At 47.7% G+C, this 19,021-nt stretch overlaps 2 protein-coding genes across 2 annotated transcripts; one reads left to right on the forward strand and one right to left on the reverse strand.

Annotated features, from left to right (window-relative positions):
• Positions 1-5,639: 5,639 nt before the first annotated feature.
• Positions 5,640-7,226, reverse strand: LOC136465853 (putative protein phosphatase 2C 24). Its single transcript, XM_066464427.1, has 2 exons — positions 6,249-7,226; positions 5,640-5,921 (listed from the first exon to the last, which is right to left on the reverse strand). The coding sequence occupies exons 1-2, from the start codon at positions 7,224-7,226 to the stop codon at positions 5,640-5,642; spliced, it is 1,260 nt and encodes a 419-aa protein (XP_066320524.1).
• A 7,975-nt stretch (positions 7,227-15,201) lies between these two features.
• Positions 15,202-16,179, forward strand: LOC136465854 (putative protein phosphatase 2C 24). Its single transcript, XM_066464428.1, has one exon. The coding sequence runs from the start codon at positions 15,202-15,204 to the stop codon at positions 16,177-16,179; it is 978 nt and encodes a 325-aa protein (XP_066320525.1).
• Positions 16,180-19,021: the final 2,842 nt, after the last annotated feature.

Consider the following 19,021-nt stretch of genomic DNA (forward strand, 5'->3'; position numbering starts at 1 on the left):
TTCTCAAGATCTACAAAGTTTATTTTGGTCATTTATTTATTTGACAAAGCGACAATAACGTTGTTCATAAAATATACATCTCTCATATTAATTTCATGAAAATAGAAGAGATATATATGATTTGTGAACAATGTTACTACCACTATGTCGGATGAACAAATGACCAAAATAAACTTTGTAGATCTTGAGAAGTTATGAAATTTTGTAGTTGGCAACATTTTGATTTGAAATCATTTTTCATGCAAAAACGACGTTTGAATTTGAAAATTTTAAAATTTGAATTTTTCAAACGACCTCGGATGAAAAAACTTCCTAAATGAAAATTGTAGATCTCCAAAAGTTATGAAACTATGTAGTTGACAACTTTTTGATTTGAAATCATCTTATCATGCAAAACTACGTTTGAATCTCTCAAATTTAAAATTCAAATTTTTCAAACGACCTCGGATGGAAAAACTTACTAAATGAAAATTGTAGATCTCAAAAAGTTATGAAACTTTGTAGTTGACCACTTTTTGATTTGAATTCATTTAGGGCCTCAAATAAGCAATTTACACTCGGTTTAGTATAATATATTGGGAACTAAAATGGAATTTAGACACAAGTGACAGTGTGGTGTAGTGGTAGAGGAGGTTTGTGCGCAGCGAGAGGTCTTGGGTTCGAATCCCGTCGGCCGCGTAGCCGTGAAATTTACGCGAAAAAAGCCGGAGATGGATGGGCGCTGACCGGTGGGGGCCTCCACCAATTAAAAAAAATTTCCATTTTTTTTGGGTAAAAATTCCCATTTTTTTCGGGTTTTTTTTCGGGTTTTTTTTCGGTTCCAACTTTGCCGAGTGTCGGCACTCGGCAAAGGCTTTGCCGAGTGCCCGATAAAAGACACTCGGCAAAGACGTCTTTGCCGAGTGTTTTTTTGCCGAGTGCTCTTTGCCGAGTGCAGCACTCGGCAAAGCCTTTGCCGAGTGCAAATTGGGCTTTGCCGAGTGCCCCTGGCACTCGGCAAATTCACTGAGTCCCGTAGTGACATCACGTCGCTGGAGGACCAGTAGTAGTCCAAATATCAATATTTTGCTTGTGTGCTTGCAAGTGACCTTTCATCTTGTAACGAGAATAAGAAACTACTAACGGGTGTTTAGTTGTGCGCGTGGGAGAGTTATCTAGGTCGTGATCTAAACATGCTCTAAGGCTCTGTTCGGCAGTACTTATTGCTGTTGCGGCTGATTTGTAGGGTTGATTTGTTATGAGAGAAAAAATATTGTTCCGTGACTGAAAAAGTATGGTTGATTTTGGCTTAGAAGCTCAAGCGAACAGATCCTAAGTATGGGGGATTGAGACCTGATCTATGGCATGTCTTATTAAACTAATTGAATTTGAGGGAAATAGCCAAAATTATCCACTCCTCCGGCACAACATGCATGTTGTTTTTAGTCTTGTAAATGAAATTTTTCTAGCGTTAACTAAAATTATAAGAACAATATTTGAGTATCTATAATACCAAATAAATATACTATCAAGACAATTTTTATGGTGGATTTAATAAAAAAAAACTAGTTTGTTGTTGTCAGTATTGGTGTATTTTCTATCAATCTAGTAAAAACTATAGAAGTTTGACTTGGAACAAAACTAAAATAACCTGTCCATGCATTAACAGTGCCCATGCATTTATCATCCCTAGCACATGCTTGCATTTATCCTTCCACCAATTCAGTCTTCAACTGCTATCCTTTAATATAAAGTAAGAGATTATGTTTTCCAAAAAAACTACTCCATCCGTCCTAAATTGTAAGATATTTTGGCTTTTTAAGATATATTACTTTTGCTATGCATTTAGGTATAAACTATGTCTAGATACATAGCAAAGATAATATGTATCTGAAAAGGCCAAAACGTCTTATAATTTAGAATTGAGGGAGCATAAACTTTGTTTGCGCTAAAAAAACACAACTGGAGAATGAAAACCCCAGAAAATTGAAAGATCCGGATTGCTCGGCTTTGATTGATATGTATAGAGGAAAACATTTACAAAGGCCATGCACAGGTAGCGCACAACATTTTTTGTGGGTTCACGGACTACCATCCAGAGAACCCACCAACCCTGGTTCCCTAGTTGAAAATTGCATATGGAGTATTATTTTTTAGGCTAGTGATAGTTTAATCAGAGTTTCATTTGCATTTAATAAACTGTCACATAAGCCATTTTAATGATGTGGCAATATTTTAAAAAGAGAGAAGAAGTGAATTTCACGAAGATAAAACTCTCGTGGCACGATTACCAACTCTCTATAAGTCATGAAATTAAATATTTATGAAACAAAAGAATGAAACTCTCCATTTGAGAGTGAGTGTTTTATCAATCTTTCATTTCGTTACATATGACATGGTAGTTTTGAAAACAATGCCATGAAACTCTTCACTATGGCCTTATATGCGTGCACACCGTATACTCATAAAAACTATAATTTAATGCATAGTTATTTTCACGTTACATGAGGAAACTTAATTTAACTATACTATTTTCCATCTTTCAAGTTTCAAACAACTGCGAAGGTTAGAGAAATTCCGCCGTTCGCGCTGGCCGCTGCTGCTGCCTCGCATCGTTGTTTGCCCAGGCACATCGATCCGGCCGCCAGGCTCTCGAAATCAACGGCCTGGGGAGCTGCCTGGCCCAGGCACCTTCGCCAGGGTCACAAGTCAGAACCAAACAGGCCAGCCTCGCTGCCTTCACCTCGATGCCGACCGAAGCCACAGCCCTCGCCTCACACTCGCCGGAACGGCTACAAAAGCCTGTGACGTCCGCCATTGCCGGTCCCTTGCTGCCCACGTCCAAAATTCACAGCACACAAACTGTCTCCATTCAATTCCTTGTAGCCGTGGGTGCCTAGTCCGGAGGAGATTTCGTCAAGACTCTAGAGTCTGTGAATGGTTCGCCGGAGGCTTTTGCTGCCACCCTTGCCGTCTTCCTGCCTGCCGATTCAAGTTGCGCCGTGGGAGCCGACTCTAGCACTACCGGAAACCTCAAATTTGCTGAGTGTTTTTATATTTGCCGAGTGTATTTTCTCGGGCACTCGGCAAACAAATTCTTTGCCGAATGCTATTCTAAAAACACTCGACAAAGATGGGGGTTTGCCGAGTGTCAAACAAAAAATACTCGGCAAATAGGGGGTTTACCGAGTGTCACAAAAAACACTCGGCAAAAAGGAGGTTTGCCGAGTGTCCAAAAATAACACTCAGCAAAGCAAAAAAATGTAGAAAAAAACCCCCACCCGCCCCTCCCCTCCCTCACGCACACACCCCCTCCTCCCGCACCCGCCCCTCCCCTCCCCAGCCCCCCGCACCCACCCCTCCTCCTGTACCCTCCCCTCCCCTCCTCCCGCACCCGCCCTCTCCCTCCGCCGCACGGCGAGATCCCCTCCTCCACCGCTGCCCCCTCCCTCCCTCCCCTCCTCCCGCCGGCGGCCGGCCCCTCCCCTCCCTCCCCTTCTTCTTCCCCGCAGGATCCGGCCCCTCCCCTCCCTCCGCTTCTTCTTCCCCGCCGGATCCGGCCCTCCCCTCCCCTCCTCCCTTCTTCCTCGCCAGATCCGGCCCCTCCCTTTTTCCCCGCCGGATCCCGCCCCTCCCCTCGCCTCCTCCCTTCTTCCCCGCCGGATCCGGCCCCTCCCTTCTTCCCCGCCGGATCCCGCCCCTCCCTTCTTCCCCGGCTCCCCCCTCCCCTACCTTCTTCCCCGGCGCGGCCCCTCCCCTCCCGCTTCTCGGTGCCGCCTCCCCACCGGCGAGATCCGGCCGCCGGTGCCACTGAAAGGTTCTAGTATGGCTAGAGGGGGGGTGAATAGCCTATTTAAAAAATCTATAAATCAACTAGAGCAATTTGATTAGTATGACAAATAGCGTAATGCAAACTTGCTCTAGCTCTACAAGGGTTGCAAGCCACCTATCCAACAATTCTAGTTGCAATGATTACTTAGGCATACAAACTTGCTATTCTCAAGAGCTCAACTAGATGAATGTAAACAACAAAGCAAGCTCTCAATTCTAATTACTCTAAAGAGCTTGTATCAACTAGTTTGCAAGAATGTAATTAAGTAAGTAGGGTGATTATACCGCCGTGTAGGGGATGAACCAATCACAAGATAAAGATTAAGCCAATCACCGGGAGAATACAAATGACAAGAGACAATTGATTTTTCTCCCGAGGTTCACGTGCTTGCCAACACGCTAGTCCCCGTTGTATCGACCAACACTTGGTGGTTCGGCGGCTAAGAGGTGTTTCACAAACCTCGTCCACACGATAGGACACCGCAAGAACCGACCCACAAGTGAGGTAACTCAATGACACGAGCAATTTACTAAAGTTACCTTTTGGCACTCCGCCGGGGAAGGTACAACTCCCCTTACAATCACCGAAGGCGGCCACGAACAATCACCAACTCGTGCCGATCCTTCACCGCTGCTCCAACCGTCTAGGTGGTGGCAACCACCAAGAGAAACAAGCGAAATCCGCAGCACAACACGAATACCAAGTGCCTCTAGATGCAATCACTCAAGCAATGCACTTGGATTCTCTCCCAATCTCACAATGATGATGGATCAATGATGGAGATGAGTGGGAGGGCTTTGGCTAAGCTCACAAGGTTGCTATGTCAATGAAAATGTGCAAGAGTGCCCCCTTGAGCCGGCCATGGGGCTATAAATAGAGCCCCCATCAAATAGAGCCGTTATACCCCTTCACTGAGCAAATCGCGCTCTGACCGGACGCTCCGGTCATACTGACCGGACTCTAGACCCAGCGTCCGGTCCACAGATGTAAGCCACGTGTCATTCTGAGTTAAACTTGAGCCGCCAGATCACAACGGCTAATAACTGACCGGACGCTCCGGCAAAACTGACCGGACGCAGAATCATCAGCGTCCGGTCGTTTCCAGTAAGCTCCTCGAGACGTATTTCTTCGACCGGACGCGTCCGGTCCACGTTGACCGGACCCTGACCAGCGTCCGGTGCAATACCCTGGGTACTGTGCCGACCGACCAGCTCGATCGGACGCATGCTGCCAGCGTCCGGTGCTTTCAGACCCAGCGTCCGGTCAGTTGACCGACGCCAGCGTCTTCACGATCAACTCGTTTTCACTTCTAACTTCTTCACCCTTGCTCCAATGTGCCAACCACAAGAATTTTGCATCCGACGCAATAGAAAATAGGTATTCCATTTTCCCGAAAGCGCCAAATCAAGTGTATCACCTTGTGCACAAGTGTTAGCATATTTTCACAAACATTTTCAAGGGTGTTAGCACTCCACTAGATCCTAAATGCATATGCAATGAGTTAGAGCATCTAGTGGCACTTTGATAACCACATTCCGATACGAGTTTCACTCCTCTTAATAGTACGGCTATCTATCCTAAATGTGATCATACTTGCTAAGTGTCTTGCAAAATGGCTCCTACATTTTATACCTTTGTCTTGAGCCTTTTGTTTTTCTCTTTCTTCTTTTCCAAGTTTAAGCATTTGACCATCACTATGCCATCACCATCGTCATGATCTTCGCCATTGCTTCATCACTTGGAGTAGTGCTACCTATCTCATAATCACTTTGATAAACTAGGTTAGCACTTAGGGTTTCATCAATTAACCAAAACCAAACTAGAGCTTTCAGCCACCCCCTCCCTCCCTCCCTCCCTCCCCCAACGGCGAGATCCAGGGAGGGGACCCGGCGGCGGCGCACCCCAGGCGGCGGAGGGGACGGCGGCGCGGGCCAGGGGCAAGCTGCAGCCCCTTGGTCGAGAGCGGCGGCGCGGTTGCGGGGGGCGTGGTGGCGGAGGTGGAGGCGGATGCGGCGTGGTGTGGGCGGCGGAGGCAGGCGTGGATGGTGGCGGCGGCGTGGATGGTGGTGGCGGCGACGGTGCTGGTGGTGCGGGCGTGGTGTCGGCGTGCCTTTTTTATTTTTATTTTGAAAAAAAAGTTTGCTAAGTGGTTTTTGGGCACTCGGCAACATCTTTGCCGAGTGCACGATAAAAAACGCTCGGCAAACTAGCGTTTGCAGTTAAAGGGTTTGCCGAGTGTAGCACTCGGCAAACCCTTTGCCGAGTGTTTTTGGGGCTTCGTCGAGTGCCCCTGGCACTCGGCAAAGCTCCTGTATCCCGTAGTGTAGGCTGTACCTTTTTACAGCTAATTTTGTACATATACATGGGATTGAAGAGTTGTAAAGATCGTGCACAAAATCACAATGGACTATCTTCGAGATCAGATAGGGCATGATACAATGTAGGCGACGGTTACAGTGATGTCATCCGGTTTGCCGCCCGTGAAGAAAGCGTTACCTGGCTGTGTCCGGCCCAAGGAGCTGTACGGCGTGTCTCTGTCGGCGCAGCTCGCAGCCTCGCAAGCGAAGCCCGCCATGACCTCCGCCATGTTCTCGGGCGCGAACCCCAACGCCGTTCCCATTCGCACCATGCGCTCGATCTCGTCGTCAAACACGTTGTCAAACAGCCCGTCCGTACCCAGAATTACAATGTCGCCTTCCTTCGCCGCCACCTCGCCGACCACCGCGTCGGCGAGCCTGCTGCTGTCTTGCTTTGAGCTGAGCTGGTATGGGCAGTTGAAGTAGTGCTGCTGCGGCTGCGACCGAAGCAGGATCCTGCCGTCGCGGATCACCACGAACCCGCTGTCGCCGACGTACGCCCACTTGAGGGTCCGGCCGGCGAGGGAGACGATGGCCGCCGTGGACGCGGCGGGCGTGTGCGCCGCTGCCGTCATCTGGTGCGCTCGCTCCAGCAGCGCGCGGGGGCAGATGCGCGTGCCGGGGACGGCGGTCATCGCCACCTCCGCGAAGGCGTTGTGCATGAGCGCGCGGGAGAACGCCGACGCGTCGATGCCCTTTCTGCGGTACCCGCCGACGCCGTCCGCCACGCCAATGACGCCGGCCTCGGCGTGCCCGAAGTGAGCGTCCTCGTCGTGATCCTTTATGTAGCAGGACGCGAACGCCATCCGCAGGTCTCCCTCCGGCTCCTCCTCTTCGCAGTCCATGGGGTCGCTGGCGCCGTCGTCGTCGCGCGGCGCGAGCAGCACCGCGGCGAAGTTTGCTGCCTCGTCCTGTTGGCTGGGCAACCACAAAAGCGGCAGCTTGGTGCGGGATATGCCGAAGGCGGCGCGGAGGCCGTCGGGGATCCGCCTGTCGATTTGGATCATGGTTTGCGCCATGTGCTTCTCCATCTCTCCTCTGCCCATGCGGTTCCCCATCTTTCTTCTTCCGTTCTGAAGCTAGGGTTCTTGGAAAGTGCAGGTGCTGGGATCTCGGCGCATGCGGTTGCACGCGTACGAATCAAAGGCGGGGGGCTCATCGTGCGGCGAGCAAACGTGTTATATAGGCACCGTACAAATAATCCGACTCGTGCCCGTATACGCGGTTTTAGTTGGTCCGCTTCTGTTTTTTCCTTTTTTTTTCGATTCTGATTATGTTTCGTTGAGCACAGCGAGCCTTTTCAGATTAGAACAAATTTTTTTGGTTTTTTTTTCGGTGGACAGAAGAACAACCCTTGAGTTCTTAGGGCAGAACCTGTGTAGCTTTGGCACCATACCTGCCGAAGGCACAAGAGGCGGCATTTTGTTGGCATGGGACAATGAGATTTTTTTAATGCAGGAGAGCTGCGTTTTACTGTGTTATATAGACGATAGGGCTGGATATCGAGCCAACTCGGCTCGTTTTGGCTCGGCTCGTTATAGTTCAGCTCGTTATGGCTCATTATACAAAGGAGCCAGAAGACTAGCTCGGCTCGGCTCGGTTCGTTAGCAAGCTTGAGCTAGCTCGTTTGGCTCGCGAGCCAAAGAAAAAAAAAACACATCACATGCATATTTAAAATAAAATAAACAAAATATATATGAATTTTACGATGGAAAGTATGCTATCATCGATGATCCATCATCATCCATTGATCGATGTCATTCAACCATACGGTATTTAAGAATGAACCGTATGTTGGGCCATGGCCGTGGGGTCTATTAGTCTAGGATTTTAGCGTTTAATCATGTTAGGCCATAGACAGAGGAATATGTGGACTGATTAAAATTGTAATGGTTAGAGTTTTAACGTATTGGGCTAGGCCGAGGGATATATGGGCCGATTGTAGTTGCTGTCATGTGAATTACCTTGGCTCGTAAACGGCTCGCGAGCTGGCTCGAGCTAGCTCGTTAATTAACCGAGTTGAATCGAGCTGGTTCGTTAATTTAAAATTCAAACGAGCTGAGCCACCAACGAGCGAGTCGAGCGAGCTAGCAAGTTACGAGTTTTTCGTCCAGCCCTATATGTAGAGAAGAAAAAGAACCCCATACAGCTCCTTCCTCTCATATGGGGACGGATATGAGAGTCAAGGATCCAATCTAAAAAAATTAAGCCTTAAAGAATTATACAAAAAAAAAAACACCAAAACTTGACCACACCTAAGGAGTTAGGCGCCTTTCAAGGCCCAGACCTTGTAGTTTCTTAGCGCCTGCTAAACACTAGAGACCATGTTCATCCTTAAGCAAACTCAAGATTGAGTTAAAGGAGAAACACCCTCAAAACACACAAGCATTCCTACGTTTCCACATCATCGAGATGATGATACAACCGATGTCGTCAGCCATAGCTTCACAATCTCGGCTTCGGTTCTTGTTAAAGCATCTCAATTAAAATTGAGAGTTACAACCGTTTATGGCCCAACAGATGACGCAAGAAAGGAGGATTTCTTGGCTGAGATGTTGATGATCAAGCCAACAACTGCCACCCCTTTGGCTTATCGCTGGTGATTTCAACCTCATATACAAGGCCAACGATAAAAATAACCTTAACCTCAATAGAAGGTTGATGAGAAAATTCAGAGCTGCATTGGATGAATGTGAACTCTTGGAGATCCCTTTACAAAATATAAAGTTCACCTGGTCGAGCAAACGAGAATGTCCGACCCTAGTGAAATTGGACATGGTCTTTTGCAACGCCCAATGAGATGTCCTCTTCCCAAATTTTGCTTTGAACGCGCTATCAACAGGTGGTTCAGACCACTGCTCAATCCTCCTGCACCACCAGAAAGCACTTTAAAGGGGGCTGCTTTCAGATTTGAGAACTTATGGACCAAAATCAATGGTTTCAGTGAAGTAGTCCAACGATCTTGGGAAAAGCCGCAGGTTGGCTCAGTGCACACTATCCTACGCAAAAAAAAACTCCTGGAAACGGCTAAAGAGCTGAGAGCCTAAGCAAGCCTCTCTTCATCAACACCAGGATTCAGGTGCATATTTCCCAGGAAGTAATTTTGAGATTGGATGTCACACAGGTAGAGTGCAAAAAAATCCAAATTAACAACAACGGGGTTTCCCTACTAAGTGGATTGACTGGCTAGCAGTGTTACTGAGAACCTCTTCCTCTTCGGTTCTCCGCAATGGATGCCCTGGACCAAGAATTAAACATCAACGTGGGCTGCGAGCAATGTTTTAAATAGCGGGCTAAGCCTCTTAGCGGCAGCCTCTCCAAAAGGCTAAGAAAGGCTATAGCGAGCTAAATAGCGGGCTAAGCCATTTAGCGTCTGAGCAAAAAAATATGTCAAACATTATGTAATTTTACACATAATAAAGATATAGAAGATGAAAACATTACAAATACCAATAGGGATAGATAGTTCAAAGTCTTACTAACACATTATATCAAAGTTCGTAGTTCATAAATGAACATCATACATCACATAGGGACATATGTGAGTTCAAAGTTCATACTCCCCTCGCCGGTTGCCGTCGCCAACTTCCGAGTTCCGACTTCCCTCGCCGGTCTTACAGCTTGCACCCTCGCCGGTCACAGCAGCAGCAGCATCCGGCGGCGCCGCCGCCAGCACTCACTCGAGCTCGGGAGGAAATTGTGTCGAATGGCTAGGGTTATGCCTGGGACAGCTTTGGGCCTGCACGTTAATTGGGCCGATGGAAATGAAAGCCCAGGCCAAATAGCGGCGCTAAATGAACCACAATTTAGCGGAATTAGCACGCTATTAGCAGTTAATAGCGGGAAAAATAGTTTAGCGTTAAAATCCTGGTAGCTTAGCGTTGGTCTTCCAGATCCGCTAAATAGCGCTATAGCGTCCGCTATAGCGTGCTATTTAAAACTTTGGCTGCGAGAGGGGGACCGGCTCTCACCATACCTCTTCATCTTGGCAATCGACCCGCTAAACTGCCTATTTTGACATGGAAAATGAAGATGGAACTCTGGGCCCTTTAAAGAGAAGGCATGCCAAACTCAACTTTCACTTTATGTTGACGATGCAGTAAATTTTTGCAACCCGAACAGAACTGACATCACAGCCATCCTGGACATTATGAAGGCCTTTGGACACGCAACAGGCTTGAAAATTAACATGAATGGTAGTGCCGATTCGTTGTGCTGGAATTGATATGGAGGAGGTTCTTCATGATTTCCCAGGGCACAGAGTTGCCTTCGCAGTGCAATACCTGGGCGGCTGGGCCTACCGCTAACACTAGGGAGGTTACGACTTGTGTATTTACAATATATTCAGGATAGAGCAAAGAGCAAACTAGAATGTTGGCAGGGCAGACTGTTGTCCAGCGCGGCAGCGCAGGAAGGCAGGAGCTAGTACGCACTGTCCTTAATGCCTAGCCGTTACTTGTTAACTGCGATTAAGCTTCCAAAGAAATTCCTGATAGACAAGATGAGACAAAAATAAAAGATTCTTATGGGCAGGGGACAATGAACTTTCTAGAGGGAAATGCATGGTAGCATGGCCCAAAGTTTGCATGCCAATGCCTTTGGGAGGCTTGGGAGTTGTTAATTTGGATTTTTTTCCAAGGGCACTAATAATAAGATGGATCTTGTTCAGTTGGTCTGATGAGGACAAACCATGGAAGGGAATGCAGCTACCAGTTGATGATTGCGACAAAGCTCTTTACAACGCGGCAACAAATGTCCAGTTGGGCAATGGAGGAATGCTTCGTTCTAGTCCTCACGTTGGTCACAAGGGGAGGCATCGGCAACCATGTTTCTCTTTACAGACATAGCAAGAGAAAAACTAGGACAGTGGTCGAGGCCTTGCAAAATGAGAGATGGATCACACTATCACAGACATTGAGTACAACAACATGGCCCAAGAACTCATCTCTGGGTGTTATGGGAGCAGCTACCGGAGGTTGAGTTAAATCAATCTGAGTTGGCAGTGGACAAGGAGACCTGGATATACACTGCAAGCGGGCAGCAGTACACAGCAAGATCGGCCTACAAATTACAATTTGAAGGAACAACAACTAGTGTGGTAGCTACAAGGATTTGGAATACAAAAGCCCCACCTAAATGTAAATTTTTCGCCTGGATGATGACCCAAGATAGAATTTGGACTGATGCGCGTCTGCAGGTCAGAGGGTGGACGAACAACTACTTTTGCCAACTCTGCCTGAGCCTACATCTGCAAGACTAGGAGCAAACTCGATTGTGCTCTTGATCGTCTGGAAGATTTGGAGGGAGAGGAATAACAGAGTATTTGGTAGGGGACACAGGACAGTATGGGAGACATTTAGGGCCTCTTTGGCATGGCTTATGCCGGCTTCGGCTTCATCTATTTTGCGCAAATCGAGGCACTGTAGTGTGAAGCCGTTTTATAAGCCGGGGTTAAAATGAACTAGAAGCCGGAAAAAGCCAATTTTTCTAGCTTCACCGGTGAAGCCGTTTTGGATGAGCCATGCCAAAGGGGACCTTAATACCATCAGCGATGAAGCACAGTACTACTAGGACATAAGTAGAACAGTCAATGGATATTCGCCTTTATTTTAGCGATGTTGAAAAGTTATTTTAACTATTATTGAAAAGTTAGTATTTTATAGGAGTTTTTTTTACTGTCCAAAATTTAACTTTAATCATCAATATATAAGTTCTTTAATGGCAATAATAAGCCTGTAATAATTAGAAATGTGTTAAATACTAACCTTATGAAAAGTAGCAATACATAACTCATACATTGTTGAACTAGCCGAAAGTCAAACCACAAACTTAACCCATCAAAACATCCTCACCTACATTCTCTCTATATATAGTTCCACATGTTCCGAAAACCCAAGATAAGACTGATGTCTAGTGGATCATTTTTTGCACAATATAAACTCAAAATTTACAATGAGAAGAGCATAAATTCTTCACATTTTCTATTCTACAAGTGCTTGAAATTGGAGCTCTTCTTCGGCAGGGGCATCGGTCCGAGATTGAAAACTCTTGCAGTTTTAGAAAAAAGGGCTTGGAGGAGACCAACTGGCTAGGCAGAGCAGGTGGGCACGGGAATGGAGCCATCGTATGCTGCGAGCGGGGGTGGATGGTGGTTGGACCAGGGATGGAAGGGATGACTTTAGGGGAGTGGACGAAGATCAAATGCGGCATCTGAGAGGTCGCCGAGGATGGGGCAGGTCGCCGGAAGATCGGGGCAAGTGTAAGAAAAAGACGAAGGTTGAAGATGACTCTATTGCCGTACGATGAGGATCCAACCGTCTTTTCGCTTGAAAATATATAAAAAATGGACTCTAATGTACAACTTTCCTTCAATTCTTATACAACAAACTAGAAAAACTCAAACTTCCACAAGAACTCACCCTTCATCGTCCCATTGCTACTCCCTCCGTTTTTTTAGTGTCGTATTTGGTTTCGGAAGGGCTAGCCTCGGACATCTGGCCGCAGGAGGCGTCCGGATGATGCTTCCGTTCGAGCGCATCGACCGTGCCCCGTCCCATCCCCACATAATAGAGGTGGGCCCCTGTCCCTGTAACAAAAGCGTGCCTGTAACCACGTAGCGCCGTAACAAAATAGGAGCGTGCCTGCCGCGCCTGCCTCACCCCGCCTGCGGATGTGTGCCGTGGATCGGAGGCATCTGCTGGCCTCAGGCACCCGCACGGCAACCTACGGTGGTGCCCTAACAGCAGCAGCAGATGGCTGCGGCAGTTGGATCACATTGCAACATGTGCAACACCCGATCTATTTTTGAAACATTCAGATGCAACACTTGCAACATACGTCTGAAGACAGATGAAATAATTGATACATACATCTAAAACACTTACGAAACCACTTGAAATCTATTGCAAACCATACGCAACATCTGGATAAAACACTTGCAACATACGTGTGAAGCATATACAACATCAAGATTAAAACACTTACAACATACGTCTAAAAAAATAAATGAACACAATGGGAAGAGAAGCTTACAACATACGTGTACATACATTTCAACATATGCAACATCTATGTAAAACACTTGTAACATACCTCTGAAATAACTGAAACACTTGAAACAGACGCTTTGCAACATGTGCCTTCAAGCGCAACATCTACTTGCTGCTTAGATAAAATGGAGGCTCATCGACGCGGAGTGGTGAGGGAGAGATGCCAACGGGCAGGCAGCTGCGCAGCCCTAGCGAGTGGCTATGCGGCTCCTGTGATAGGGTGGGCGGGTGCGGTCCCCTGTGACGAGGCGGCCCTACGGTGGAGGCGGTGAGCGCATGCGCTGCCTGGCGGCGAAGGACCCTGCGCTGGAGAAGGTGGGCAGGAGGAGGGCGGCACGGTGGAGTCGGACGAAGAGGTCAGATAACACTGTGGATAAGGCATTCTCACGAGCGAACATGAGTGGTTCAACGGGTGCGTCCAGACGGACCGACGCACCTATTATAATCATTACTCTCTCTCTCATAAAATAGAAGCTATTCTCGTTTCCCGAAAAATTAACTTTTTTTTAACTTTAATCATTTATATATAAAAAATATTAATATTTATAATATATAATTAGTATCATCAGATATATATACATCGTTGAATTTTTTTTAAACTTTTTTAACTGCACTCTGCATGGCTGCATGCAGATTTAATGTGCGTGGAAGAATCGAGGCGGCTTTTAACTGCAAGACTCTGCGCGACTCTTCGAAAGAAGCGATTAAATCGAATACCACATCTAATACCGACGATTTCCAGCTTCAGAATATGATGAGTGAGATCAATTTGACAGAAGGAAGAGATGGGGTCGTCTGAGCCTTGGAAAAATCTGAAAAATATTCAACGAAATCTCTGTACAAACTGATGACCTTTGGAGGTGTTAGAGATGTTCACATGATGAGGATATGGAATTGCAACATTCCTCTAAAAGTGAAAAATTTTCTCTGGATGGCAGCTCAGGACAGAATCCAATCAAGTGTTCAATTAAAGAAGAAATGTGCTGTGTGTGACCAATTGGAAACCACATATCACATTCTCTTCCAATGCCCCATTGCTGTTTATCTATGGTCCTTTCTCAGAGATTCATTTGGATGGTTGAAATCACCTACCAGCTGTGTAGAGTTCTTCTCGGAGGTGTTAGAAGCTGTTAGAGGAAAAAAAAACAAAAAGTAACTTTGTTCATTTGTGCAGGTGCCATGTGGACGATCTGGAAAACCCGAAATGATGTGGTGTTTAACAAGAAGCTCTTATCCTCACCGTAAACCATAGTCTTCAAGACATTGATGCTGATCAAGTCATGGAGCCTGTTGGTGAAGCCGAAATTAAAGCCGGTGGCCAACGAAATGATTTCCCTCCTTTCGACAAATGCATATTAGACTTTGTCTCTTTTGTTTTGAGCTGGAGGCGCCCTTTGTGTTCTTGCTTTTGTAACTCTGTCTTTGCCTTCGCTTAGCGAGGTGTTAGAAAGTTAGAGGTAATCGTAGAGCTTTTCTGAGCTACTGCTTTTGGTGATGTTGAAGCTTTAGAGTTCGGTTAAGTCATGTTGGGAGTCGAGTTAAACTCTGTGCTCAAATTGTAAGTTGGTATCACCAGCCTCGGATCTTGACCTTTCGTTAAGCTTTATATAAAGCTCGGTGAATGCCTTCGAAAATACCGACGATTTCCCAGAACCAAATGCGACACCTAAAAAACTGAGGGAGTAATCGTTAATATAAAAGCCAAGTTATTATGTTTTTTCTATAAACTTCGTTTGCGTTTTAAAACCACAATGGAGAATCAAAACAAAAAAAATATGTTCCTCCTACAAATTCTGAATCGGAATCGAAAAAACGGGAAAAAGAAGCGGACTAACTATAGGAGCACGAGTCGGAATATTTGTAGGGTGCCCATATAACTACACGTTTGCCCACCGCACGATGAGCCCCGTCTTTGATTCGAGACGCATGCGCCGAGGCCCCTGCTCTCCAAGAACTCTAGGTTTTAGAGAGCAGAGAAAGTCCAATGGAGAAGCACATGGCGCAAACTCTGATCGAGATCGACAGCCGGATCCCTGACGCCCTCCGCGTCGCCTTCGGCATATGCCGCCCCTCGTGTCCGGCGATTTTGCGCGGCCAACAGGACGAGGCAGCCAACTTCGCCGCCGTCCTGCTCGCGCCGCGCGACGACGGCGGCGCCAGCGACCCCATGGACTGCGACGAGGCGGAGCCGGAGGGAGACCTGGGGATGATGTTCGCGTCGTCCTACATAAAGGATCACGACGAGGACGCTCACTTCGGGCACGCCGAGGCCGGCGTCGTTGGCGTGGCCGACGGCGTTGGCGGGTACCGCAAGAAGGGCGTCGACGCGTCGGCGTTCTCCCGCGCAATCATGCACAACGCCTACGCGGAGGTGGCGACCGCCGTGCCCGGCACGCGCATCTGCCCCCGCGCGCTGCTGGAGCGAGCGCACCAGATGACGGCCGCGGCGCACACGCCCGCCGCGTCCACGGCGGCCATCGTCTCCCTCGCCGGCCGGACCCTCAAGTGGGCGTACGTCGGCGACAGCGGGTTCGTGGTGATCCGCGACGGCAGGATCCTGCTTCGGTCGCGGCCGCAGCAGCACTACTTCAACTGCCCCTACCAGCTCAGCTCAAAGGAAGACAGCAGCAGGCTCGCCGAAGCGGTGGTCGGCGAGGTGGCGGCGAAGGAAGGCGACATTGTGATTCTGGGTACGGACGGGCTGTTTGACAACGTGTTTGACGACGAGATCGAGCGCATGGTGCGGATGGGCACGGCGTTGGGGTTCGCGCCCGAGAACATGGCGGAGGTCATGGCGGGCTTCGCTTGCGAGGCTGCGAGCTGCGACGACAGAGACACGCCGTACAGCTCCTTGGCCTGCCGGACACAGCCAGGGAATGCTTACTTCACGGGCGGAAAGCCGGATGACATCACTGTAGTCGTCGTCTACATTGTATCATGCCCTGTCCGATCTCAAATATAGTCCATTATTGTGATTTTTTTAGGGGAAATCGGAGCTTCATATATTCGCCCTGTTATGCAACACTACTTTAGCAACGAACGATGTTTTCCTCTCACACATTTCAGCATAAGCGTCAACATAAACCAAAATTTCAACGAAACGAACAGGGCCATTAATTATGATCAAATTACAATCAGCGGATACGATGTCCCTCAGTCCTGGTGGGGTTATAAGATACTCCACCACCCGGTTATGTTGGGACACCATACGAGCACACTCATGAGCTATTTTATTACAATTGCGACTAATGAAACTCAAATGAAAATCTTCAAAGCACCGGCTCAGAGCCTCCAACTGTTGTAGAAGCGGGGCAATCTCTGAATTTTGGCTTGTGCGGTTCATCCACAGACTTACTAAGACCTGTCAGTCAGTCTCCAAATGCAGCTTCCGCACGCCCCGGTTCTGTGCAAACACCATGCCGCCATCACGGCAGGCTATGGCTTCTGCAGCTAAGGGGTTCAGGCAGCAGTCATACTAGATGGCCTTCCGTCCACAAGCTCTGCCTTCCTAATCATGGAGAACCAGACCTGACGCAGCAGCTCAGGTCTCAGCATGGAATGAGGCGTCAACATTGCCTTTAACCCATCCCGGCTCCGGCCTTTGCCAAGTCTGACGGTTGCTCACTAAACTTGCAGATGGTTTGGTCGGGTGCATTTCCTGCCAAAGATCAAAGGCGGTGTCAATTGCCCATTGAGCTGCTATCTTCATCGGCACCACTCCTTCACCAATGGCGTCTCTTATTTCTTGTCATCCACAGCGACCACGAACCGCACAAAATCACAGCTGCATTCTTCGGCGATATAACATCTGGGTTAATCAGGTCACACCGGTCAGCAGCCTCACTTCTTCCCAAAAATATTTAGCCACCGTGCAGTCCAGCAAGGCGTGCTTGATTGACTCCACATCCGCGCCACACACTTCACAGTGTGCTGTTGGTTCAACATGTCGTCGGTACGTGCAAGACCCCCCTAGTCGGTAGGAAGCCAATCAGCACCCTCCACGAGAACACCTGGACCTTAGGTGGCACACACATCTTCCAGCATCTCGCCCAGGATGGATCACCTGAAGATGAAGCTTGGTTTTCCACCATCCCAGTATATTGATCATCATACAGGAGCCTGTACGCCGACCGGACCGAGTGGAGTCCATGTCTCTCCAGCTTCCGGGCCCAAGTATCATCCCTTATTGTGGTTTTGTGCACGATCTTTTACAGCTCTTCAGTCCCAGTTCATGGAGGCGATCTGCTGTCAGCCATAGTCGATGATGATGAGCCGTGGCGTCAGGCCACCCATCGATAGGCTTTAAGTTTAGAGGAGGATTACTCTACTATGAACATTGAAACCGACAATTCATCAAAAAATAAAATGGAAGACACACACAAGAACAGAGCATGAAGGGAATCTGCAACGGATGGAAGAGAGGGAGAGGGTACCTTTGGAGACCTTGTTTGACACTGCCCGCGCTGAACTAGTCGAGGAACAACGACAGCTTGTGGAACATCTGTAGGTGCTTCTCCACCGGCTTAAGGGCGGGCGTGATGGTGTCGAAGGGCTTGTCGGCTGTCGCGATTGTGGAGGTACATCGTGTGCATGCCCTGCTCCATCTGCACCGCCTTGTCTCCTACGAGGAGTCGCGTAAGATATTTGTTTGGTTCTAACAAAAGACAATTTCTTAAAGCGAAATTAGAGGGGTGACGAGAAATGTTGTTTTTTAACGACAATGAAACCATCCAACATTTATTTTTTTGAGTGTCATATAGCATGTTTTGTTTGGAGGATTGTTCACATAACATTTGGCTTATCACCTTCAATGAATATGACTATTTTTTTTTTTTTTGCCATACATGGTTAGAGCATCTCCACCAAACTGAGAAAATATGATCGCCTTCCCCTGTAACCAGTGAGGGGATTGAAAACCAAAAAACAAGTTTTAATGGATCCTTTCCAAATCTCTTTACCTAATTTTTGTCTCAATTAAGATAAGAAAAATCATCCCTCAAAGAGAAGGGAGAGCAACTCATCCCATTTTCCTCACCGCGCCGTGCATTGGACGAAGCAGCCGCTCCTCGTCCGTAAAATAGTTTCAGAAAACTCAATCAAATTAAAATAGCTTGACTTAGAATTGAACTGAAGCATTAAGTTTTTTTTTTTGGAACGGAGTAATTTTTAATACTAACTAATGGATCCAAGTAAGACCTTACTTGTCAGATAGGCATAGGCCACTGATCGGGCCGACCGGCCGAGCCGTTAGGTGCGTATCTGACAGTGAGCCATGTCATATTGTGGGCAGCTGCTCTGTGCTCATAAGTTCACTCTTTAAACTGAACGGTGCCTGCACGCCTTATTGAGGAGAGAATGAGAATGAGTCAATGAAAAACGTCTTGTCAGATTAGCGGTGCCTGCACGCCTTATTACAACTGATCGGCAACTGGAAAAGCTAAAAAGATGTCATGTTGAGTTTTTTTCTATCTGATGATAGTCCTGCATCCGACACATCAACTGTTCGCTTGAACTTATCAGTCTGTCTTATTAGCTATGGTACAGTGTTTTTCTCTCACAACAAAACAACATCAGCTGACTTATTGGTCGGAAACAGCTCGGTGGTTTTACGCTCTCTCGATAGCTAATTTTTTCTTCGTATCTTTCGTCCGCCGCCCCGCTGCGGCGCGGTAGACGAGACCCTGTCCCTACCGTAACCACGGCGACCTCCTCCTTTCCCTCCCCTGCAGCCGTCATGGCCATGGCCGCCCCCGCCCTAACCTGGTTCGGCCGCCTCCACCTTGCTGTCGTCTCTTCCGCCCCAC

Source organism: Miscanthus floridulus, chromosome 7, assembly GCF_019320115.1.
Source record: "Miscanthus floridulus cultivar M001 chromosome 7, ASM1932011v1, whole genome shotgun sequence".
Classification (NCBI taxonomy): domain Eukaryota; kingdom Viridiplantae; phylum Streptophyta; class Magnoliopsida; order Poales; family Poaceae; genus Miscanthus; species Miscanthus floridulus.